At 32.7% G+C, this 27,382-nt stretch overlaps 3 protein-coding genes across 3 annotated transcripts; all 3 read right to left on the minus strand.

Annotated features, from left to right (window-relative positions):
• Positions 1–3,033: 3,033 nt before the first annotated feature.
• Positions 3,034–5,848, minus strand: LOC100797400 (uncharacterized). The gene is made up of 4 exons (XM_003519771.5): positions 4,689–5,848; positions 4,318–4,530; positions 3,991–4,082; positions 3,034–3,880 (listed from the first exon to the last, which is right to left on the minus strand). Exons 1-4 carry the CDS (start codon positions 5,415–5,417, stop codon positions 3,193–3,195), a joined length of 1,722 nt encoding a protein of 573 aa, XP_003519819.1. The 5' UTR covers positions 5,418–5,848; the 3' UTR covers positions 3,034–3,192.
• Positions 5,849–7,562: 1,714 nt separating this feature from the next.
• On the minus strand, positions 7,563–10,412 carry LOC100306523 (uncharacterized). Its single transcript, NM_001249326.2, has 3 exons — positions 10,227–10,412; positions 9,978–10,099; positions 7,563–7,906 (listed from the first exon to the last, which is right to left on the minus strand). The coding sequence occupies exons 1-3, from the start codon at positions 10,379–10,381 to the stop codon at positions 7,887–7,889; spliced, it is 297 nt and encodes a 98-aa protein (NP_001236255.1). The 5' UTR covers positions 10,382–10,412; the 3' UTR covers positions 7,563–7,886.
• Positions 10,413–20,517: 10,105 nt separating this feature from the next.
• On the minus strand, positions 20,518–23,611 carry LOC100797939 (polygalacturonase 1 beta-like protein 3). The gene is made up of 3 exons (XM_003519772.5): positions 23,474–23,611; positions 22,796–23,155; positions 20,518–22,688 (listed from the first exon to the last, which is right to left on the minus strand). The coding sequence occupies exons 2-3, from the start codon at positions 22,850–22,852 to the stop codon at positions 20,859–20,861; spliced, it is 1,887 nt and encodes a 628-aa protein (XP_003519820.2). The 5' UTR covers positions 22,853–23,155; positions 23,474–23,611; the 3' UTR covers positions 20,518–20,858.
• Positions 23,612–27,382: the final 3,771 nt, after the last annotated feature.

Raw genomic sequence — 27,382 nt, forward strand, 5'->3', positions numbered from 1 at the left:
AAAGATAGTAAACCAGGAGATACCCCGATAGCTAAAGGAGACAAATTTAGTCTCAAACAATGCCCTAATAATGACCTTGAAAGAATAGAGATGCAAAAGATTCCTTATGCATCAGCAGTAGGAAGTCTAATGTACACTCAAGTTTGCACTCGTCTCGATATAACATTTGTAGTAGGAGTTCTGGGCAAATATTTGAGTAATCCTGGAATGCTGCATTGAAAAGCAGCAAAACGTGTGATGCGTTACCTAAAGAGAATAAAAGGATACATGCTCACTTATCAGAATTCTGGGAATTTGGAGATCATTGGGTACTCAGACTCTGATTTTGCTGGATGTCAAGATAGCAAACACTCCATATCTGGATACATATTTATACTGGCTGGAGGAGCTATCTCTTGGAAGTCTGCTAAACAGACTCTCATAGCTTCTTCGACTATGATCGCAGAGTTCATTGCTTGTTTTGAGGCATCCAACCATGGGATATGGCTGAGAAATTTTGTCACTGGTTTGTGTGTGGTTGACGGTATTGAAAGACCATAAAAGATTTAGTGACAATAACTCAACAATTCTTTACTCCAACAACAATAAGAGTGCAACCAAATCAAAGTTTATTGACATCAAGTTTTTGGTTTTTAAAGAAAGAGTTCAGAATAGACAAATTTCCATAGAACATTTAAGGATTAATGATATGGTAGCTGATCCACTTACGAAAGGTTTGGTACCTAAAGTTTTTCAAGAGCACACTGCTCATATGGGAGTGACTCCTTATAGTACCTTAGTTTAGTGGGAGTCTCATTTATGTTCTATATATGCATTATGTTTTTTAGATATTTGTATAGATTGATTTTCTATAAAATAAAGTTGAAGATTATCATTTCATTTTGAGCTTGTTTTGTTTGCAATATTTATATTGTGTTTGGATTGATCTCTATAAAGAATAAAGTTTGGGCTATTTGGAAATGAACATGAATAAGATCACATTGCATGTTATTTTCATGTCGTTTATCCATATTTGATTTATGTCATCAAGTATATGTGACATTAGTGATCATTATGGCTCAATCACGTTGGATTGTGAGGAAAGCTGTAATGATTCTGTGTTACTATATAAGATGGACCAGATTGTTTAAGGAAAGTCTAAAAGTAAATAACATAGGTTACGCGTCTAAAGACTTTTTCAATATAAATGATTAAGGTTAATATAAAGCTCAAGTGGAAGATTATTAGGAATTTTATAATTCTTAATTAATTAATTAGTGTGGGCTACATATTATATTTATCATTTATATTAGTTATTTACATTTATGGACTCAATAAAAGTGATCTAATTTGGTGAGCCTATTGGACTATCATAAAAAATTAATATGGACTTGATAAGCGGAAACCAATTTGGTCCGTTAGAGAATAATGAGAACTCTAACAGGTTAAAACCTAAAGCAATGTTGTGGTTCCCAATACACTAAATCAGAAATTGTATTCTCTTCTCCCCATCCGACGAGAAACCTAAGGACCCAAAAGAAAAATGGTAATTTGATTGAGAAATAATACAAAACTAACCGTTTATCAGACTCATCAATTCCGCTGCTTATCATGGATCCAGGTATTTTTCACAACCTTTATTGATAATCTAACGTAACGTGTTTCCGGTGATTATTGATATTTTATTAAAATCCCTAAACTGCCAACAAGTAGACCCCAAATTAGTTATGGATGTATCTTTGACTATGAAGTTTAGATATAGGATACTAAGACACGGGTATGACAGTATATGAATATAACCATAAGATAAATTAAGGATAGATATGTCTTTGACATGTTAATAAAAAAATGTAAAAAATTATATATGTATGCAAACATGCAGATTTTTTTTATGAAAATGGATTTTTTCTCCTTTTAGCATTTTTTTATTTTAAAATTTCAATGCAAAAATATTAAAATTAAAACAAACTTTAAAAAAATTAAAAAATACTCAAGCTGTATTGGAACTGTATTCCAATATGGATTGAAGCGTGTCCCCTAACCTAAGTCGTATCTTAGTCGTATTCATGCCTTATTTATTATCTTTTAAAAATATTTTTTTTCAATACTTTCTGGATACGTATCAAGGATGTATTGTGACCGGTACGACACCGATACGTTGATAGCTTCACAAATCTTTGATAATAGAACTTATGTTTTAGTCACTACCACAAAATTGAAATTAGCATTGTAAAATTGTCGAAATTGACGGTAGTTAAATTGCAAAAAAATTGAAAACGAATATGCTTTGGCCACACTATCGCCAGAGGCCCTCCCCCTGTTCTTTTTTTCTTTTCTTTTCTCCTATTTTTCGTCGTTTCATGTTCGATGAGCTGCTAATTTGTTTGAGAACTAACTCCAATACCTATTCATTATTTGTTCTAGAAAATGAATTAAATGACAATTTCAATTTTTTCAATGCAATGAGATTAAAACGATGAAGCAAGTCACACTATAAGGAATGTCCACTCAAATCGTTACTCGCAGGCTACCCCATCTTTTCTAAGTAAGAAGCACGTTTGAACTCTGCAACCTCAAGACTCTCCAATTTAGGGTCATTGAGAATTAGTTAATGCAATGAAATTTTGAAAGATGCAAAACCTGCTAAAAAGGAGAAAAGTGTTAATAAGGAAAAGGAAGAGAAGGAAACAAAGAAGGGAACAAATGGTTGTATAGTACTAAAACGTACATTATTTTTAAGTGTAGGGAACAGATGTATATTTTTAGGCGTAAAGACCAAAATGTACATTGTTTAGATATAAAGACCAACAAGTAAAAATAGCACAAATATTAACGGCTATAAAACATAAAGCACAGACATGGTCAATGTTGTGTCATTGCCATAAACTTGAGTTTTTGCTCTCAGAGAACTAAAATGAGTGGTTTCTAGGTGTATACTAAAAGATAAAGATTACATAAGTATAAAAACCAAGTGAGTAATTAAATCTTCAAAATTAAAGTTGACATTTCATTTATTTCAGAATTGCTTGAGTTGAGTGAAGTGGCCCAAGATTCTAACCAAACAATATCTATATATGTATATAATAAAACAGTAATGAATATTACAAACAAATATCAACTTTAAAAGACTCAAGTGGCACGTGATAGTAGAATTGATCTCTACTAAGTATCATACACATCTTGAACCTTCACCATTTGAACAGAATTATATCATCAAGGATTTTTCATCTTTATTCTCAACTTTCGAGCAACTTGTGCTGCTTTAGGATGACCAGGCCGCTTGTTACTTTGGCACTGTTCTACCTCCACCCAGTTCATAACTTTCAGTATGAGAGACTGAGGAACTTTCCTGACATCACCATCTGATGCATCCTTTGTTTTCTTCAAACCTGTTTCCAATGCCTTCTCAATGAATTCCATAAACCAATTTCCTGCTTCAGTTTCTATCTGCTTTCCCAGTTTGATTGTGTTGCTTAAGCTGCATGATCCTCCTGGTTTCTTATTCTCATCATTTTCAACAATAGGTCCCAGAGGCATTTTTGTAAGAGGAGTTGAACCTTTCTTCTCCAAAATCTCCTTTTGGTTGGTACTGGATCTTAGGAGCCTCCCCATGTTTGCTTTTTGCTCATGCTTTTCAGGAATGACAGCCATTGACTTGTACAAAGCACCCCTTCTTTTGGACAAGTTTGATTCACTATTCTCACAATTGTCCATAACTTCATGCAAAACCTGCAGTTCTTGTTTATCTGATTTCTGAGCCAACTCTGAGGCTGAAGTAGCAGCTTGAATGGACACCATTTCATTAACTGCTTGCACAATCTCCATATGGAATTCCAGAAACCGTTCAAAACAAGCCTTGGGAGCATCAGTTCGAGCGGACTTGCACAAATTCGAGAACATCCTGAAAGATAACAAACACAAACAAGAAATTTTACATCAGTTGCTAGATTGGTAGAAAAACAACAAAGCTCAAATGCAAAAAAAATAATTGAAAGAATCAAAGAAATATACTTGAGGGACCGAACTACTGTCTCAGTAGCTGAAGCATCTCTTAAAGCCTGAAGGGCAATCTTTTGAGCCACTTCTCTTTGCTGCACAGCTTCCTGTAAAGCAAAAAACAAGTAGAGTTCAATCATAAAAGAGCTAAAAAAAACTTGCAACATATTTAAAGTGGACCAACTTAGTTCCTAAGGTGCAATCTTGGTGATTCGCATAATAGAAGTTTGCATTATTAAATGTCAACATAGATTATAGATTATTGAAGTGATGAAACTACAATTTTAATTAGAAAACAACACAAAGAGTACTTATCTAACTTTAATACTTCTAAGATTTTACCTTTCCCAGCGAGCTCAGCTTTCCTGGTAAATTCATGGGTATGCTGAGGTTGTTGCAATTATCAAAAGCTGAATTAGCAGTAGACTGAGATTGGGATTGAGAAGAGGAAGAGACACTCGTGTCCGTGTTTTGACCCTGAGCATCCCCATAAGAAGAAGAAGTTATCACTCTCGCATTTCTCAACCGTGGTGGCGTAGTCCCGAATTTCTTCTCCTGCACACGAAAAATTCATCACATTCACACACAAAAAAGACCCTACTACTAACAAATACTCTATATTTTTTGAGATACCACATGTATTCTTCACCACATACTCTATTAGTTATTGTTAAGCATTTAAACATGGAAGTGGAAACGAAAAATGTACCTACAGCTGACTTGAAGGGGCTAGCAGGGATTCTATGTTCCCTTTCAGAAACACTCCTGCTCCTAGCAAATTTCGAATTAGAAGTAGCAACCACGCAACTTTTCCTAAGCAACGCAGGACTTTCCGCTTTAGCATCACTCATTTTCGCTAGAAGAAGCCCTCCACCAACAGAGCACCGCACAGCAGAGCCTGGAGTCCCTCGAATCAACGGCGACGACGACACCGGTTGAAATCCGCCATTCCTCACTTTCACAGGGGTACATTGGTCAAAGTCCAAATTCACCGGCTTAAAATTAAAACCCCCGTCGCCACCGGTTCCCCAAGACCCTCTTCTGGGAACAGAATTGGGCTTTTGGTTTTGGTCTCTGAGGCCCATTAAGGGCTCTGGCGTGCCGATCAGAGGGTGTCTTCCGGGGAGAGGCTTGGCCCCTTTGAGAACCGGAACCGGCGAGCCCGGTTCGAGCCGGTCGACGTAGATGAACTGCCCGAGCTGCATCTTGTTGCTGAGAACGATGTCGTCTTGGTCCGAGGGAAGACTCGCGTAGATAGAGTGAGAGGAATCGGAGACCTTTATGAAAAACCCTTGTTTTGGGATTAGGTTTTTTTCGTCGAGATCGGCGGGGACGATGTCGGTCACTTGCAGGAGCGAGCTGCGGTGCTCGTTCGTGGGTTTCACGCCGGTGTTCAATCCGTTGAGGAGCTTCAACAAAATCCCGGGAGCGAGTGTTGCCATAGTTAACAGTGATGTCGATGTTGGTTACAGAATCTTTGAGAAAGTTTTTTTTTATTTTTTATTAACAGTGATGAATATGATGATCAAGAAAGGAATGAAAAATGATGAAGAAACGTGGTATTCTTGGTTTCTTCTTCAGAGTGATCTTTTTTTTTTCTTTTTTGTTTTTTCGCGAAACATGAGGCCGTTGGTAACGGTAAGTAAGACGAAAACTTTTCGAAATTCGTAAAGTTTTGGGAACGTTGGGACTAACGGTCGTATTTAGTGCGTCCGTGATAAAAAAATAATACAGTTAAGTTAACCTAACAAATTTTTTTTAGGATTGATTTTAAATAAATAAAAGTAGAAAGATTTTGTCCAGAAATAGAATGTTTGTTATGACAATGAATATTGTTTTTATAAACTTGTTTTACTTTTAATGACTTAAATAATATTTAATCTTAACAAAATACGAAATGTGAAAGGATAATGCTATTTTTACGTAAAATCTTTTCATAAAATTCAATCAATTAAGATACATTTTTTTTATATATTTCTAATTATTGTCTAAAAAAAGATACACCATTTTCTTTTTCAATAACGCAAATATTTTGTCCTGATAAATGGTAAATTATAATGTTCAATCAAAAGATTAAAGGTTTTTTTGTAACACTCGCACATTCAACCAGCTAAATTCTCTTAGTATTTAAAGGTATGTTTGATTGTTTATTTTATTTTTTAGACATTAATAACTATTTCATAAGCAAAGTTTTAAAAACTAAATTTTAGATTATAAGATACAAGAATTAGGGGAGAAGATGAGATCATGCAAGAAAACTAAAATCTAAAAGATCCTTCAATTGTGAGGTTGAAACTAATTTTATGGGACTAAAATCACAATTGTGATATTTAAAAAAACTAAAATTGTGCCATTACAATACTCAAAGACTCAATTAACACAATTGAAATCTAAAAGATTAAATATCTGATGAACAATTGCACAATGGTAATGTCTAAAACCAAAAAGTGTAACTAAGCAAAATAATATATATATATAAAAAGATTTTCAAAAATAAGAAACAAACAAACCTCTAGTGGTATGTTTAATTTAGAAAGGAATGAAAAACTAGAAAGAGATTATTTTTAATTCCTGTTCCTTTTGTTTGATTGTGTATAAAGGAAAATAGAAGCAAGTTTATAAAATAACATTAATGAGACAGTCCATCCTGGTAAAATGAGAATTTCGGATCCCAAAAAAAAATCAAGAATTTTTTAATATATTATTAGGATAAAGATGCATAGGGAATTTCATAATAATACGATGATACATAGGCATTCATATATCATGAATACCTATTTAATATTTTCTCTATTTCTATCAAATCATATAAACTATTATATTTATACATACCTCTCCTCTCCCGCGTATTTTAATTTCAAGTTATAAAATAAGAACTTTTATGAAAATATTTGTACGCAATCTTTATCCCACACAAATTCGTACCACTAAGCATTTTTCAATGGAGAAACCTTATTGGATAATTTTAAATTCATCAAATTTCACGAGTAACTTTCGTACAAAATAGCAAGATTCAGAAGCACTGTACCTTCTTATTTGAATATGATGATTTTAAATTTTTAATTATTGTCTACTTGATGTCAACATAATTGAAGGCAACCGAAAAACATGCAAACACTAAGTGGTAAATAAAGTCAACACAGCTTATCAAAAACCTTCAAGGCTTTCAACCCAAACCATAAACAATTGTGCCAAAATTGGGTAGTCTACGTATAAGTTGAAGATTGGTATACACATGAAAGTTGAAACCACTTTTAAATTCATCTCTGTAGAGCTAAGTGCTCCATTTATTGACCTACTAAGCTTATCGATATTGTGCCAAAAAGTTGTACAGGAGATTTACATCATGAATGGATTTAAGATAGTTCATTCGGCAAGTTCTTGTGGTAAAGGCTTAGTTAAAGCCAAAAGAATGGTATTTTACATCATGAATGGATTTAAGATAATTCATACGACAAGAATGTGCACAAGTTCTTGTGGAACCAAAAGAATGGTGATCATGGAGTCTAGGATGTAGCACGCATTTGTAATGTATGAAATGCCATACAGATATGGACAAAAAGAAATTCATAATTGTCACAGAATGACAAAAACAGGAGATCACATGACATAATATAAAATTCAATTGAAGATTCATGCAAAATAAAAACCACTTCAAAATCTGGCATTGATTTTACATGGAAATTTCCCCCAAATTGAAGGGTTAACTATCGTGAATAGACTGATCTTTCTGAAAGCTTGAACATCACAGTCACCTTGTAAATGTCAGCAGGACAACAACGCATTTTGACAGTCTCAACAGATAGAGAAAAATTAATCAAGTTACATTGTTAAATAATCGCAGAACCTACTAGAAACAAGTATTGAAACAAAACCAGCACCTAATGGTATCTGGAAGTATCATTCGCATGTTATAGAGGTGTTGCAAAACCTGTCATAACATAAAGTAAATGTCAGGGTTCTCCAGTATAAAAGGAGGTTTCTTGGGTATCCCAAGTTTTTTGGTAACGTTAAATTTCTATAATTAGATGCTGCCATCAAATTCATAAAGCAGCCATCCAGTGGTCAATAATACTGCTAACTGCCACTGGGTAGGAGTATCAACCTCAGGGGAACTAGCGAATTAAAACACCCAACACAAACTTGACAGCAATCTATATATCAAATTATCAGTGAATAGAGAAATATGTCAAAAAACATATTCAAAATGATATTGTTTTTTTTTACAATATTACAGTGGAAGATTTCAAAAAGAAATCCTATCAACACTATATATATTGATCAATGAAGCTACATAAGTATTATGATGATAGGCTCCATAAATTTTTTCACAAAGAAGCAACTTTAGCTATTATCTAAAGAAAAAACATTATAAACTGATAAAAAAAGGCATCTAACTATCAAGCAAAAGAAAAGAAAACACTTTAAAACAGATACTAGCAGACATAATACTGGCCTTGATGTTATTTTATCAATACACACAGTTTAAAACTTTACACTAAATTGCTCAAGAACAGCTAGAAATAGAATGTAGCATAAACTGTCAACTAAACATTCTAGTGAAACCCTGTTCATAAGGTTAGCGTTAAGCACCTGTCTCAGAAAATAAGAATAGACTTGGTGCAGCCTGCCATAAGTACTTTGTCAAACTTTTGTCATAATACAATTACAAGCCAACCTTTTCTTCAATTTGGCTTAGTTGTAAATTAGGGGAGCTACAAAACAATGTGTAAGCCTCTAACCCACCAAGTCTTAATTTAGTTAAATTAATAGAAATTATTATAAAACAATACCTCAGAAAATTCTCTCAATCCATTTGATTGAGATTTTTCTTCAATGCAAACTAGTGTTTCCATCTTGGCTCAGTTTTCAAGTGTTTTACAAAAGCATTTTCAATAAACAACCCCCCATCACAAATGCACAAACAGACTCTTAGTTGAATATTGCCATTATGCAGCAGGGGTTGCTATAGATCTCCTCCTTGACTGCCATTTCTAATTGTTTCTTCAATTGGCAAGTAAGAGTATCTCTCAAATTTCATCTGTTTTTCCTCATGGCATTAAATTGATTCCATAAACTTTCCTCATGGCATTACATTGATTCCATAAACCCCCTTTAATCAAGCCAATGTTAATTAACAAACTCTTTTAGGCTCAAATTTTACTTATTTGTCACTCAATTAGCCCATATCTGTCAGGGACACAGCATGAAAAAGATATTTCAAATGTCTGTTGGTTCTCCCCATCATCCCATGCATAAATTAAGACTTAAACCCTTCTAACATTATTAATTCAGAACCATTTCACTAACTGCAGTTGCTAATGGAATCAGGATTAATTGTTGTGAACTGATTACAAACTAACTAATCAGGAAATAAACGCAAGTATAAAGTATCATGTCAAAAGACCATTACAACCTTACCACTCCCAGCCACAAGAAAAGGCAAGTTTAGTGACTAAGGTCTTGTTTGGACTTTGGATAAACTTCTCCATAAACACTTTATAAAGAAGAAAATAAGAGGATAAAATAAATTGAGTTTTTTCACATAAGTTAAAATCTACAAATGCACTTAACTTTTATAGATGCTCTCTCTTTAACTTCTCCAAAAGCAGCATTGCACAAGTTGATTTTAGCTCAGGAGAGAAGCTCGAATTATTTTACCCTTTTATTATTATTATTATTAGTCTTCTATAAGTGCTTATAAAGAAGTTAATCTAAAGCCTAACAATAAAATGTACAAAAGAATATTATTATCCTTGAAGAAAAATTAAAAATGGTTATGTTAGGACTTAGGATGATCACTATATTATCTTATACCTGAAATGCCAAAGGTATCATCATCATGCCAATTTTTTATATTACGGTTTCCCCATGTTGGTAATCCAAAAAAAGTAGTTATTAAGATTAAATGCATGGCATTAACAATTAAAATGAAAAATGAGAGAGCAACAACTCTTCCAGTGCAAGACAATCCATCCAAAATGTGAAGAAAAAAAGGGTACCTTCTGAAAGACAACCCCAGTTAGTGTTGTGCAGAGAAAGCAGAGAAGTGAACAAGGCAGAGGCAGTAACACTATGCAACGGCGTCAAAGACACTTGTCCACCAACCAACTGCACCGGAAGCCTAAACAACAGAAACCATAATAAAAATTGAAAATTTTATCCATTTCGATATTTCACAGTGGAGTGAAACAAAAGGGGCAGAGCAAATATGAGTATGCAGTGAGAGAAAAAAAAGTGATTTTTATTACCGGGAAAACGAGAGGGCGCGTTTCTTGGAAGAAGAAGAAGAAGAGGCAAGTCCATTGAGCTTAGTGGCGCACGAAGATCGACGAGAGAAGAGGGTTCTGGTGGCAAAAGAAGCTATTTGGAGGGTTTTTCTTGCAGAATTGGCCGCCACCGCCATCTCTTTGTGCAACTCTGCAACACTTTCTCTCACTTTGCTCTGGAGACAGAAGGAAGGAAGGAATTGCCTTATATGCTGGGCCTAATTAAATGGTTTTCTGTCCACAACCAAAATGGCCCTTTCGTGAAAAAAAGGCTTTAACTATTTCCACTGCCCCTTATTACTAGTACACTACCCTTGATTTTCCCACCCAAAAACAAAGCACACTCCCCTTTGCACACACCCATACTTCCCACTCCCAGCTTTGCCCCAAATAATAAAAAAAAAGTCATTAGCCATCAAACCTACATTTAATTTGGAAAACCACAAATTCTCCTAAAATCATCATTCCCTTCACATTTAATTTTTCCTTGTTGCATCGTGGCCACAAGAAGCAAAGTTGGTGCAAGAAACATTATCGATTTTTCACTGTTGCTGGATTTTACGGAACGCCAAATACAACTAAAAGCACAAGACTGATCCTTTCATTTGCAAATTTCAATTGCAGAAACCAAAAGGGGATTCTCTCTCCTTCATTCGATCCCTTTTTCTTTTTGAAGAAGTTGCCCTCAGATTTGCATCGCTGCTTCAGTTTCCCCTTTCAAATTGTATTGTGATCTCAAATTTCGATTTATTTGACATAAAAAGCTTTACCCTTTTGTAATTTTTTCAGTTTGGTGCAAAAAGGTGCAGAACTTGTGTGCTTTAGGTTGTTTTCACGATTCTGGAGGGAAATGTGCTTCTCATATTGCATTTGGGAGTCCCTTGTCAGAAACAGATGGTTCTTACTATCTTCCTTAAATTTCCCTTCTTCTTCCATTCATTCCTTAAAAAAAAGGTATTATTTGCATAATTGACATCACAATCAATCTTCTAAGATTCAAGTCTCTCCACGGTCGACCAAGCCTCACCGTCTCCTTCGTCACCATTTGTTGCATCTGGGGTGGAGAAGCCTTCTCTCATCGCCAACAGACTTATGGAGAGAGATGAAGGGGAGTGTTTTTACGGGATATTTTTGGAAAATAAAATTAAAAGGAGAGTCTATTAGCAAAAAGGGGAGTACAAATAGCATTAACAAAAAACACACAAAGATTTGCTTTGCACTTTTTTTGGGCCACTGATAAATTCAGATATTATTATATTATGGATAAAATTAAGTGGGAGGAATACTAGCAATATTTTCTCTATTATTAACTAAATTTTATTGAAAATTACATATTTTAATAGGTCTTCTAATTCCGGAGAGTTATTACATAAGAAAGGAGACCTATCAAAATTTATATTTTTAATAAATTTAACCTAATATTAGAGAAAATTATGATTGTGCGAAAAATGGATTTTTTTTTTAAATTCCGAATTGATTCATTTCTAAACCACTTTATAAAAGTTATTCGGTTAATCAAACCATTTTTATAAAGTGAATTGATTTGGTTTTTTTCTAAAATGGTTCAATTTTTTATATTCGATTCGATCCCATTCAGTTATCCGTTTTATACCTGTATATAGATCGCTTTCCTAAAGAATTGAACTAAACTTCCTTTTATACTCCATGCTTAACTGGAAGTGTGTTTAATAATTTGGCTATTCTAAAAACTAAAATGCAATGAGTTCAATTTAGATCAAAAAATGAGAGATCAGAACCATTGATAAGTAAACCTTGATATATAATAAAATAATTCATATTCACCGCAAATTATAGATTTGTTAGATTCTATCCCTTTGATTTTCTCAATAATAATTAAGATTCCTCACTTTAGGAGTCAAATGCAACACGAATGGATAATTGAATCAAGCAACCCCTCACTTATGTTCTGTTTAGTTAAATATGCTAAAAAAATATTTTCAACTTTGATCCATGTGCTTTAGCCATTCCAGACTTTAATAAAAAGACAAAAGTTGACGTATAATTGAGTAACCTTTTCTGTGATGGCACTATCGAATTATCAATTGAGGTCAGTTTGGTACTAGTGTAACTTAATCTAGGGAAGGTTTTGTAGTTATTTTAAGAAAAAGGAATAAGATCAGACCACAAAAAATTTCACATTTCTCTCTCTGCTTTACCTTGCAGGGTCACAGATGGACAAACCGTGTTCTCTTACAAAGCCTTTTATATTTTATGTAATTCCTAGTTAGAGAACACTAGTGCTAGTACTTGAAACTAGAGTGTACGTAAAGGCATAACAGCCAAACTAAAAACATCAAGAAATTCACAAATCAATCCAAATCAAGAGATGCTACAAAATTGAAAGGCTTATTATAAACAATAGATTTATGCATACCCAACCCTGCAGTTAGCATTCTGAGCTGCATACTTTACTCTGAAACAACTCCGCTTCTTAGTTATACTCTTGTTTATCAAATATTCAAATTTAAATATCAAAATTTGTACAAAAAGAGAGTTTGTGCTGTAGTTCACATGAAAGTTAAGGATGTAGTGTATATAGTTATTAGTTACTGAAACATGTGACATGTACAGTTTTACCCAAACTACGAACCATTGCTCCTTCATGACAATTTTTTTGAGATTCAAACGAAGTTCCACGTGAACTAGCACCTAACTTGTGCGAAAAAGCATAATGCTCCTCGTGTCCAAGTCCCACATTGCTCACGTAGAAGAACTGAAGTCAAGACTTCGGCTAGAATTAAGTGTAATATGTTGTCATCAATTAATATAGCCTTTGAACCTTTTTGATACATGTGTTAATGGCCTTTTTTTTTAACACTAACTAAAGTTGGTTTGGTTTAGAGGTTGAAGTCGTACATGGTATTTTGAGACCTGTTCCTTTTATAAACCTTTCCTAGTATAATGAATGGACATTTATATCATGCAATGCCATTATTAATTATATCGGACACTTTTTATTACATTCTGAAATTCAGAATAAACTTTTCATAATGTAATGGGAGATATAATATGTAATCATGAGGTGTAAGATTCAATAGCCTAATGAATAATATGATGAGTTGAGATTATGTAATTATCATCTAGCGACAAAGTGGGAGTGCATGAATCATCAATTGTTCGGAGAATAATGAATGATATGATTGAGAAGTTTATCAATAAAACAGAAAAAGTACACTAGACAATCAATTAATCACAATTTTAATACAAAAAAAAAAACTTTACTTTAGTTTTGTTTCTTATTTCTTATTCCACAACCATGAGTGACACTTACGATTTGTTTGGTGAAAGAATTAGGGTGGAGAGAGACAAGAAATAGAAAAAATGAGCGTCTTTGTTAAATAAGAAATGAGAGAGGAGAGAAATAAAAAAAATATGGGTCTCACTTTTTTATTTTTCTTCTAAACTGTGAAATGAAAAAAGAGAGAATAGAGAATTTAAAAAAATTGTCATGAAATGATCATCGATTGTCTACACCCATGTATGCAAAATGTGTGCTTTTGAAGAGTGATAATCAGTTATGAGTTTGATATATAATTGATTATCAAATTATTATTGATCTTTTTTCTGTTTCTCTCTCTCCTATTTATTCTGTATTTTTTCTTAAACCAAACGTTTATATTTTTATTCTATTTCTTACCAAATTTAATTCATGCCATTTTTATTTTCTCTATTTCTATTCACTTTATTTCCATTTATTTATTTCATTCTCATCAAATACCTGTCAGAAAGCATCGGATCGAGGTCGTATTTGAGATGGTGACTGAAACTTTGGAAGCTAAATAAACACTGGTTTTACCTTCATTGGTATATCACGTGGGGAGGGAGACATTTTACTAGACAATATAATGATGTGGTGGTATTCCAGACACTTTATCTTTATTTAGGATGACCATCTTGCTAAATAAGACACCTACATATTTTTTTATAGAAATTAAAGCACTGAACATTCATATATACTTCCGAATATCATAAAATATTTCTTGATAATATCATAGGTTCATCATATGAATATCTTGTTTGGGATTAGGATGTGAGATCCTGCATGCATGGCACGCCGGTAGTTAAACATGTGCTCAATTGCCAATTTGGAATTTAAACAAGAGCTATTGCTAAGAAGAATGCTGAAAGAATTAATATAGGTTTTGTTAGTTCTCGTCAACTAATGTCTTTTAAGATATTAGTTAAGTAATTAAAAAAAAATATTTATTATGAAAATTATATAAGAGTATAAAAAAATATAAAAAACACAATTTGGTGTATTTCAATATAAATATTTATCTTTTTAATTTTTTAATTAATATCCTAATTAAAGGTAATGTTTGACATTTCTCAAAAGAATATAATTATTATTTGTCATTGGACATAATTGCTGGATAAGTAAAAGTTGCCACAATACATTCTTTTTTTTTCACACTTATGCCTTTAATTACTTCATGAATTTAATTACAACACAATACTAATGTAAATAATTTTTATATTATCACTCGATTGGTCATATCATTAAAAACCGATCTTTAATATGAAGATAAAACCATACCATATTACCATTGCATGTCTTCGAGAAAAATGTTATGAGAGCTAGCAATAACTTCAGCATTAATTCTCTGCTGAAAGTGAGTCAACTTCAAACATTTTGAGAACACAACAAATTTGCACATCATTTATTCCTGTCAATAAATTCTCTTATTTTAATGTACTTGTTGCATCTATGGTTCCCTGATATGACTATACAGAAGAGGAAGAGGAGAAAGATAAATCTTTTTTATATTAATGTAGAGATATTATAATTATAACTACTCATGCATTCGTTTTTTGATTAAATAGTTCTGTTTCATATCAACTTCTAATACAAAACTCATAGGGGATTTTTTAATCAAGGACTCCAAAACAGAAAACAACTCCTCTTGCAAGGATTTAATAATTTTTAACAAGATATTTAATTTTTTGAAGAAGAACTTATCTTCAATTTTTATCAAGATATTAATGACACTCACAGTCAAACAACTGGAATCACAGTCAAACAACAGAAAGCAACTCCTCTTGCAAAGACTTTTTTATTTTGGTAATTAATCAAACACAAAACATGACAAAAAAAATTTGGTAATATTGATGATGAGAATAAGAAGAAGAAAACAAACCAATAATGGACAGCGATTTGCAAAGCCGACGATTGAAGCTTTTGCTTCTTGGCCATGGTGGTATGAAGGTTTCAGAGAAGGAAATTGAGAGTGAAAAGGTTGAAGGAGGGGTGGGAGTAGAGGGGCAAGCTGGGAAAAGAAAATAAAATAAAACATGCAAAATAAAATATACTAAAAACACCTACTATAGCCGGTTATATTTCTTTGACCACCAAAGACAAAGAAATTTCTTAGTGCACCATAGCCTGTGCCATTAATGACCCCAAAATGTGGTCTAGCTGTATGTTCTATTCCATGGTACAAAATACTACTAGTACTCTAGAAGCAGTGGTTTTCCAGTTGAACTCTTTTATGGCTTCCAATTCCTAGCTACCAAATTTATGGTTTGGGTTTCTCATTATTTTTCAGTGGTCCACTGCAGTGATTATAGGTCAAGTTAGATGAGTAACACTAGGTAAGCTGGTTTGAAAAATCAAACTTCTTCTGGCTGACAACTTAACTAAGGAATAAGGTGAGCTTGACAACAGAAGCAAGGTACTAAGGTGTGAATGTCTAGTGTCTGCCTCTGACTTCAAAGTTCAAACCATTATTATATGTTCCATAATATAAAATTGTAGCCTTTGCAGCACGGCACTGTCTGTAAGTGAGCTGAATGATTAATGTACAACTTTTCTTTCATACTACTTCCATTTTTCTTCTGGCTAGTTTGAAAAGTAAGAAATATAATTAGTATATTCTTGTTGATATTAAAATTATTTTTAACTTCTCAATATAGATCTATTTACTATTTCTCTCCAACCATGATAATGATGTAAAATCTTTAAGAATCAGATAAAGGTAAAGAAATAATTGTAGAAATAATAATTATTACTATTGTTTAATCTTTTTTAAAAAAATAGTTGATTAAGGTGAAAAAAAATAAGAAAAACACAAATACTTTTTTTTCCTTACAAATATCTTTTTTAAAACAACTATGTTTGAGACAGTTAAACATTAAATACAATTTTTTTTTATAAAGATATAAATTGTGAACTGTAATTTACTGTGCGGAACAGTATTAAACTGTACTCCTATTCATTAAAAAAATAATATCTCCTACTTAAAGAATTAAAAAATTTATTCTCTTAATTTTTATATATAAGATTTAAGTTTGAAATATTTTCTTATAAAATTCAATTTATAATATTTTTTATATTAATTATTCTTAGACTATAAATATCTCTTAATAAAAAAAATATATTAACAAACTATTAAAAGAGAATAAAATATTAATAACAATAATAATTTTTAAAAAAATATAAATTTCAAACAAATTTATTATTATTAATTAAATTAATATTTTTTAATCTTAATAAATTAAATAATTAACTATTATATACTACTACTATAAGAATGGAGGGAGTATCTTTTCCATATTCAAAAAGTGTCTGTATTTATTGGAGGTGTTGCCGTGTTGCAGTCTTCCAGAACAGGCAAAAAATCATATCTGATCCACACACCACCACCCATTGATTATGAATGACAAAGTTAGGTTAATGTATTTAAGTTATTCCTTGGGGTTTGCACAAAGTTTTAATGATGTATGTAATCCTCAGGCAGCTACATTAATGCATATAAATTTGTACCTGGGGCAGTTGAAGCATTACTAGATTCTTTAACAATCCTACCTTATTCAATTTCAGCATCAAAGCTCATCAAAATTATTTTTCCTAGTTGAAGGAGAGTTTCTATCTGTATTTTTTAAAACTAAAAAGAAAAAACAGTTGAAGTATAACGGCAAACAATTATATTTTGAATATTCATAAAAGAGATACAAATAATTATATATATTAAAGGATAGTTTACAAATAAAAAATATATACACCAAAATAAATAATTACATATTCAGCCTGCACCAGATAAGTTACCAGTTTAATGCTTATATCACCTGATTAACGCGCGGCGGAAGTAGAATAAATATATTGGGTTGGCAATCTATTTTCCAAACAAATAAATTGTTGTTATTGTTATAAAATAAAAATGAAGCTTTACAAAAATTGAAAATAAAGGATAATTTTTTTCTAATTAAAAAAATAATAATCATTAGAGCATAAACACCAAAGGTACATGATTCATCCCTGGTGCACCTAACCCGCAATACAATATTTAAAAAAAAAAAAATGTACATGAAAAGGAATAAAACCTCTCTAGAAACTTCTTTATATATGATATATGCACGATTGACACGAATCTATCTATCTTTAGTAACTATTAACTAAAACTCGATAATTCAAAACAAGATTAAGCAAGCTCCTTTATTCTACAGCGGCATTAGTTCTTTGCTGAGTGGAATTAGATCCTTTACGGAGTGGATTTCTTGAGTTAAAGTGCAAAAGAGCTTCAATAGCCATAGGTTATTTGATGGGCTTGAATTCTTGTCTTTATGTTTTATTAATTATGGCTTGAGTTCTTTTTAATTTCTTTATTAAAGTGCGTTGAAACTTTGCATGCTATTTTTATTAACGTTCTACTATAAGTAATTAACGGTCGATTTGAAAGTAAAAGTTGAGAATTTTATTGGTTTTCAAATCAGCACCAATTCAGCATCGTATTCTTCTTCCCTTTAATCAAACACCCGAATGACTATCTGTCATGCACTGATTATCCACTATGTGAAGTAATAAAATTTTTAATCATGGTACCGTTGTGCTTTCCCTTTCGTCGTTGCCCATGCACATTGCATTCAATTAGTGACCCCAGCTCATAGTTCAAACTACTACACTAGCAAGTCAAGATTTTGGAGTGTCACGCTCAAAACAAATAATGCTTAATTTATACACACTGATTGCAAGGAAAAGCTTACGTTTGTTTCATTGTTTGGAATGCTCATATTTTTATTTTTATAAAATTATAAAGATAGATAGAAAATGTGCTAAAGTTCTGTAATATGATTCTTTTAAAAATGTTGTGATATTACATCATCGGAGCAATAATAAGCCACAAATAAAACCAAATTATGAGAAGACCTTCTCTACCAGCATCGATAAAATAGTCGTTGGATAATTGGAAACAGTGCAAGTAGTGAGAAACAAAAGCCACATTAGGTAGTTAAATGGTTCGTTTGATCCTTCGCATTATTGCAATAATTAGCATATATGAGAAGTTCAGTCAAAGACAAAAACAAAGTTAGGCAGGCCCCAAATTTTAGAAAACAAAAACATAAAATAAAAGGCAGCTACCTTTTCTAAATTTATGTATCAAAAGAAAAAAAGAAAAAGAAATAAAGGGTTCCACCTTAGGGAGTTATCACATTATAGCCGCAGTATGCTTTCACTTGAAGTTCATTTTTCACACTGGGTTTTTTTGGGGGGGACATAGGGTCCCCTGCCCTAAATTTTTGTGGACTATTCATGAAGATGTAGTAGAAAGATGGAGAGAGGGAGCTTGGTATACTTGTATCGTTACAAAATACCATGATGATACAGATTAGATGTTCATGTTTGATCAAGTACCAAACACATGGCGAAGTTGGGAATACAAGGGATTCAATAATTCCACAATTTTCGGTATGACATGTACCACTATAATTGTGAACCCTTTTTAGTGATAATATCATCAAGCATTATGATCAATAAGAGTAAATAGTATCGTACCAACTCATGTAGTACTAGGAATTCAATAATTCCACAATTTTCGGTACCACTATAATTTGAATCATTTTTCAATTACTAATATCAATCATTAAAATGACAGAAAATAGTATCTTACCAACTGATGTAATTACATAGGTAATTTTCATGCTTCAAGTTCCAAAAGGGGATGTTAGGAAGGTCCTGCTATTAGGAAGTTAGGGGCCATTCATTGCGTTAAGGCATGGTTTGAAATGTTTCAACTTGATCCATTGCTACCGAAGCATAGGCAAGTTCTTCCATTGGTAAGGTGCAGTATGTAATCATGCTTGAGGGAGATGCTCAAGTGCTCTGTTTCTAGCATCATTGATATCATGTGTACATATTGGATCTTGCTTCCAAGTTCCTTTTCCTAATGTCGTAAAGAATACTTTTACCAAGCACTTTCCAAATCGGTTATGCGTCACGTTTTTTCAGACCTATCAGTATATTATTCGCATTGCCCATTTTTGTCCAATAAATATTTTTTTGTTGTTACTAACATTGATTTTGTGCGGAATACAGTAAAACATATTTACTAGACTATGTTTGTAACGATTTTGCTAAGATTTTTTTGTCCACTGACACATTTCTTATGTCATCTAACATAAAAACACCATTGTGATCATATTAGGAGTGGTATAAATAGATCCATTAGGGTTTGAAGTATTTCTCTCTAATTTTTATTAATAAAAAATCAAACCGATCTTTTTCTTCTTTCTTTTATAACCACCCAAAAAAAATTATATTTTCTTATACATATACATAATGAAGATTCTATTCGAATATTTCAGTTCAGGAAGAGACCATTAATTAATTATTTGTAAAAACTTTGATTTGATAAAACTGTAAAAACATACTATAACAAGAGTTCACGAGTTAAAATTTCACAACACACATTAAGACACGTACATACATACGGGATGAGATTGAGAGCATGCCCCTCCTTGGAACTAATAAAAGCAATTTAATTAAGAATGGTCTATTATTGAAGGGGACAAAAAGAAAAATAAAGAGGTGATTAAACGTATTGTTGAAAGAAAAAAAATCAGCAATTTTCTGGACTCTAAATTTGAGATGACCTTAGAGCTGAAGCCATGGTGGATGGAAACGGGACTTACTCTCATTATTATAATTTTCTTTTAGTCTCTCATTTGGACATTGGCCAACAATAGCTGTCCCGTGAACTCCTCCCAGACCAATACAAGAGCATGTTTTGGGTGGTTTAAGGACCACCTCATCCTTTAGTTCACATGGCTTTGTATATATGCGGAAAATCCAATTGTTCTCCCCCCTCTAAAATTTATCAACATGCAGAATCTGGATCAGGTCTCTTTTTGTCTCGTCATGAAATGTTCTAGTGTGTTCTTATCAATGCCCCCATAATTGAACCAAACCAATCACAAGAACCGAAACTCAACAGTAGCATGCCACCAAGTGAAAATTAAAAATCAGTGAGCGATAAAAAGCAATTAATAACATTTTATTATAAGAGCATCAAATCTTGATTCATTGCCTCCAATCATTAGGAAAGACATTTACATACATCTTGCCAAGCTAATAATAACAACAATGATCATGAGTAAATAATAATATACCTTCTTCTTCCAAATGTAGTAAAAAAAACATGACTTAAACTTTTCTATCCAAAAAAAATAAAATTACATTACTTAATTTTTAAATTAAAAACAAATAATTCTCGAGACTGCTAAATTTTCTTAGCAGAACAGAAGTTCTTTTTTTGTTTTAATTTAACTTTAATTTCCTATAGAAGTGACTCTTATTCCTTATTCTGATGGTCTCTTTTCTCAATCCGCAATGGTCCACGCCATGTCGTTCTCAAAGATCCAGTGGCACACCTCGATCCGACCCGGGACCGACCCGAGCGAGAGAAACGCTCCGTGTGTGGGGCTCCAATCCGATGTATCCAAGTGGCAGATGGCAACTCCGCGGTTAATCTTAGCTTTTGTTTTCGGGTCGAGAAGATCCGCTTCGTAGACCCGAACCTTAGGAACCGCGTGGCAGTAGTAGAGCAGGTAAGGGAACAGGCTCTGGTGGCACGACACTGATTGGGTGACTTTACCACCGTTGATTCCCCTGACGGGCCCCACCACCACACTCTTCTTGGACCCGTTCACGTTCTGGGTAGTCCGAACGGCGACGTTTCGACCCAAAACAGAGGTTGCAAAATCGATCATGTCCTCGAGCGACCCAACGCAGCGTTTTGTCTCGCCGCTACTCGGTGCACGCTCGCACTCCTCCAACGAGTCCTTCATCATCTTCTCCATGGAGCCGTTATCAGAAGCCTTGAAGACTTGCTTCAACTCATCAATCTTCGAAACCGAAAACGGTAATTTCGATAAAATGCTCCGGGGCAAAAACGACCTTTCCGGCATTTTATCTTTTATGTCAGGCATCGGCATCACGGTTCCTTCCTTCATCATCTTCTCACGAAAAAACTTACCCGGCTCCACCCACTTATTTACCAAACTGCCACTGACTGATGAAGCTGAAACTGAGAGGGTCGTGCTAATGTTGGTGTACCTGGCGAATGAGACAGTGGTACCCTTTTTCTCGTAATCCTTGAAAGTGTTGTTTACGCCGTAGGAAGTGAACCCTACTTTTGTTTCGCCATCCGAGGATTTAGCGTACGTGGTGAACGTGTCGGTTCCCTCGTTGAAGGACTTGCCGTAGTTCGAGAATCCGATGTCTGCGGCGTTGGCGGCTTTGGCGTACGAGGTGAAGGAGTCGGCGCCGACGTTGGCCTTGTCGCGGTAGCTGGAGAATCTCTCGACGGCGCCGTTGCCGCCGGCAGCGTAGTTGGAGAACGTGTTGGTGGGGTTGTTCATGTCTATGCCGTAGCCTTTGAAGGTGTCGTTGGCGGCGTTGGCGGTCTCAGCGTAGTTGGAGAACCCGGACCCGACAACGTTGGACTCTGTTCCGTACGAGGCGAACACGTTGGTCGGGCCGTTGCCATTTTTGCCGTACGAGGTGAATGTCTGCTCGCCGGCATTGCCGTTTTCGGAGTAGGAAGAGAAAGATTGGGTTCTGCCGTTGGCGTTGTCGGAATAGGAGGTGAAGCCGAGGTTCGGGACGTTGGTTTCGTCGGCGTAGTGCTTGAACTCGCCGGTGCCGCCGGTGGCTCCGGCGGCGTAGGTATGGAAGCTCTGCTGCACCACGTTGCCGTTCGTGCCGTAGCTCAGAAAACCATCTTTATGCCCGGCGGAGTCGCGGCTATATCGCCGGAAATCGTTCACCGGAATATTCTCTCCCTCGGAGTAGTTTTTAAACGAGTCGAGTCCACCAGGTCGACCCGTTCCGTAGTTGGTGAAGTTATTGTCTCTGTAAACAGCAAAGTTCGCGTCTTTGTCGTGTTTCTCGAGGCGGGGCCCCACCTCCGGGAAGCAGAGGAGCTTCGCGGCGGCGCAGAATTCCGGCAGCCGCGTGGAGAGCGAGTTCCCGGAGACGAGCTTTAAGAACGCCGCCGCCTCCGCCGCGCTCAGCGGCGACGCCTTTGATACAAGAAACGGTGGCTTCGGTAACCCGCTGCGGATCTCTTTGTCCCAATACCGAATCGCGAAGGCTTTTGGGGTGAACGGGTTTTTCTCCGCCGTGTCTCCGGCGCCGGCGAAACCCACCTGCATCGAATGAACACACACCCATTTCAGAACTGGCAATGGCAGGAATAAAACAATTGGAAAAATCGAGACTTGGAACAGTGACAGTGAGGAAAAGCTGTGCTTACACAGAGAAATAAGGAGAAGAGGATAAAGAGACAGAGCAGCCTGAGTTGTTTGTTCATGTTATTCTCACTCCTTCTCCCTTTTTCTTTTCTTTCTATTTTTCCCCTTTTCTTTAAAAAAAAAAAAATGTTCCCGAGAGTGAGAAATGAAGAGAAGGGTTTGTGTGTGTGGTGTAAGAAGTGTGAGACTCGAGATTTGAAAATGTTTGTGGACTTTGTTGAGTTGCAACCAGAAATTTATATTATGTGGAGTGAGAGTGAGAGGGAGAGGAGTGTGTTATGAGGAAGTGTAGGAAAGAATGTGACTTTAGATTGGGCCTTCAATGTTCCATGCTCCTATGTGTGAATGCTGAGAACTTCTTCCTGCAATTTACATTCACAAAATTTCAAAAAAAATACACTATTATATAGTAATTAGCACTATTACTAATTTGCTGTTGACATTAAATTAATGATTAATTAATTTGATTAGTATAATGCATGAACTAGGGAGAGAGGGCGAACGGGTACAAATGGTGTAAAAACAAAATTAAGTGAACTAACTAGTCAGAGAGTAATGATACCACATAGTAATAGAAACAAGAACAATAAGTCATTAGCGATAATGGAGTGGGATGGGGGGAAAAAAAAATTAGAGTAGACAGTGAATTTTTTTTTTGGTATGGAAGATGGAGGACGCACCTTGATTGCTGGAAAATTTGCATGAACCATACACATGGGGATAGGGGCGTATTTATAGCCCTTGAAAAAACAAATAACGCGCATTCTAATTCTAATGCAGGGTACGCGGTAAGAAAAATTAGGGATTTGGTTCAATTCTCTTTTTCTAGCCATCCCTGAAAAATTTCCTGAATTTAATACATAAAGTTTTAAAGATGAAAGAAGGTAGTATCTAAAAAAAAAGTAGATAGTGTGGACACATCAGCACATAAGTACAATGTCAACTATGAGCCAACAACAAAAAACTTAATAGCCTCTTATGTCATCTATCTAATATAATAGAATTTTGTGAATAATTTTTGTTATTCGGTATTCATATGTCACTCAATCAGAAGCTCTCGCGGTTCACATGTCAATAATATATGACTCGTACCACGATTTAATACTTTGTCAAAATTTGATTCAGTTACATTAATTACAATAACTAATGAGTATAAACTTTGTCCAAAATAACGGTGGCAAGTAATGAATGTAAATATATGCAATTGATTTCCTAAAACAATTCGAAATATACGTTATTAGGTAAATTGAATTTTTATTATTATATGATAAAATAAAAGGACCTTATTATGACATTTTTTATTTTTTTATCTCACTTTTTTGCCCCATTATTTATTATTTGGTTATCCTTTATTCCGAAAAAAATCACAATTTCCTCAACCTGTAACACTGATTTGGATCATTATTTTAGGTTTTTAGTAATATTGTAATTAATTTCGATTAAATCTAACATAAAAACTCTAATCTGTTTTTTGGACTATAAATTATTGGGAGTATTTTTTATAATAGTATTTCTTAAAATTATGACGATGATATGAATTTTGGTTATTTAAATTATATATTATATATTATAAATGATGATATAAAGTTTTAAGTATATTCATACTTATTTTTTTTAAAAAAAATAGATCATAAGAGATTTTATTAAATAATTTATTAATTTTTCATATTTATTTTTAATTAATTAATAAATCTTTTCATATTAATATCCCTAAAATGATAATTAATATACACTTTAATTTGTGTATATTATATTTTAGAATTATAATATCCTCACTAAATCATATTAGATACTCAATAATTAATAGGGAATAATATTATTAGAGTCTTTTTAGTAAATGTAATATTAGGGTATATGATATCTTTTAATTTATCAACTAATTATTTTAGATTTTTAGTATAAATGAATTTTTTTTATTTAAATAATGTTAGTTATATATTTATATATAATAGATACATATATAATTTTAAAATTTTAATACATATTGAATGAAATCGAGTTAATTATTGATCTACCGATTGGACAACTAATCTATTATCTCAATTAAATCAAACTAAATTTCAAAACTATAACTTTGATATATATATATATATATATATATATATATATATATATATATATATATATATATATATATATATATATATATGCTTCTACAACGGGTTCGAACCTAGACCATACGGCAGAATTATAACACAATGATTCTTCTGTAATTATTTATATATCACTTTTTTTTACCATGAATAGTTTATATATCACTAATCACTCTATCTGAACTATGTACTAAACAAAAAAAAAATATTTATTTATCTGAAATTTGTACTCACAAACCCGTTTGCAAAGATTATTTTTTAAATCTCTAAAAATAATATATATATATATATATATATATATATAAAGGATCTTCCAATATTTTATTATTAAATAAAAATTGATGATGATTATGATTTTCAAACATCGCAACTTTATGTGAAAGTAAATTAATAGATATTATTAATCGCAATTTAAAGTTTTGAATATTTTGGATTTATTTGTTTTATATGCAATATTGTTTATTTATGTAAAACAAAATTATGAAAAGCCTTTATTTAAAACCACTCAATTTTACAACCTAGTTTAAATCACCTATTGTATACAAATTATTTGTTTTATAGCAAAAAAAATTTAATGCAATAATATTATAAAGAAATCTATATTAAAAAAACTTAATCGAGTAGTATAATTCACAACTTTTTTACTTGATATAATAATCTTGTGGATCAACTCTCTTTTATTTTATGCTGTAAAAAAAAAAACTCTCTTAGTTTATGAGATGGAATTTATTTATTTTTAAATATACATGCATTATAGTGTGGTTTGCAAGCATTTTTTAAATGCTCAAATGTCAATACAGTCAAAATTACTTTTTTAAAATTAAGCTAACATGTTTCAATTTGTGAAACTTATGTGTAGGCGTCTGTGAATTTCCGAAGTTAATTTTCTTTTTAAAATCAATACTTTGCATATAAAATTGTCTTACAAGTGAATTTACGTATTAAATGATTATTGTCTGACAAGTAATATTTTATAATAATGAATGATAAAAAAATCTTCTTTAATGATGTTATGTATTTGGTCACTCGAACAAAAATAGTAGTCTAACTCTGCCCCTGATTGGCTTATACTACAAATTTAATACATTATAAACTTTCTAATTTTCTATGTTATTTTTTTGGAAGGGAAATTTATATGCTATTAATAAATAGTTTTTATATTATTATAATATTCAAAATTGGTAATATATGTTGTAAAATTTTAAAATGAATTATCTTATATAATATGCTAATGTTACAAAAATTTCCAATAACAATTAATTACATGAAATATGTGCATATATTTTTTACCTAAATATTTTGCTTAAAGTTCGAATAAATCATACTCAAACAATTCAACAAAATATGCCAATTAAGTTTTAAAAAATTTCAACAAAAATATTTTTTAATGAATCCAATTATATTTTTGTCTCAGCATTTGACTTTCTAAAGAGAAGAAGTGCATTTTAGATAATATAATACATTTACAATCATTGAATAAAAAATCAACGATTAAAAAGTGTGGTAAAACTACACACACATATTAAAATCTAAAATTAATTTTAATTTTTAATTAATTATTATTATTTTACTTTATTGTTTAAAGTACACTTTTCTCATTTGCAAAATCTTTTGCTTTACACATGCCATGTCCTCAACGGATTAGCCAATTGTGGGGTCAATTTTTTTTATTAATGATTTGTGCGATTTTCATAGTTTCCATTTTTTATTTTTAAAATATTAAATTTTGTCAAAGAAAAATTCATGCCAACACATTAACCTGTTTGAAAGTGAATTAGAATATAAATTTTTAAGGTTTATTTTTAGAAAATGAAGGACATGTTTTTTCTCACTCTAAAATTGTGTTTTAGTTAGAATACATTAATAAGCTACCCTTAACCTTAACTTGTATTTTATGTTAAAAGTTGACGCAATGTAAAAGGAGAAGAATTAATGTACTTTATAAAAATGTATTTTTTCCCCTTAAATAGCAGCCTCAATCTTAAAAGACTGTGGTTTCAACCTTGCAATTTAATTATACGGTGACTTTCATTTAAATTATTAGACGATCACAATCTACCCTACCTTGAGTATTGCTTAGCCAAAATGAGAAAATAATAAAGAGAATGGTTAGGTAATAATAATAAACAATACTACTAATAAACAACACAAACATGCAAACTAATAAAGATAGATCCGATTAATAAAAAATATGTCCGTATCTTATGAGAATGTGTGTTTGGTTTTCACTGTTAATATGAAAATTTTATTAATGAATAATCGATAAATATATTTATAAGCGTTGTTTAGTATTAAAACATATTCTGATCGTGAAGAGTTTTTGAAATCTAATTTATCTATATTTTTATCTCAATAGAACACAAGCATGCAATATCAAAATGTTGATCTCAAGCCCAGAGGCAATATCGAATAATTTGATTTAAAATAAAATAAAATTGAAGAATATGGCAATTCTGAAAATTGATCTCAGACCAAAATAGCACGTTTCTCAACTCT

The sequence above is a fragment of the Glycine max genome, chromosome 2 (assembly GCF_000004515.6).
Source record: "Glycine max cultivar Williams 82 chromosome 2, Glycine_max_v4.0, whole genome shotgun sequence".
Classification (NCBI taxonomy): Eukaryota; Viridiplantae; Streptophyta; class Magnoliopsida; order Fabales; family Fabaceae; genus Glycine; species Glycine max.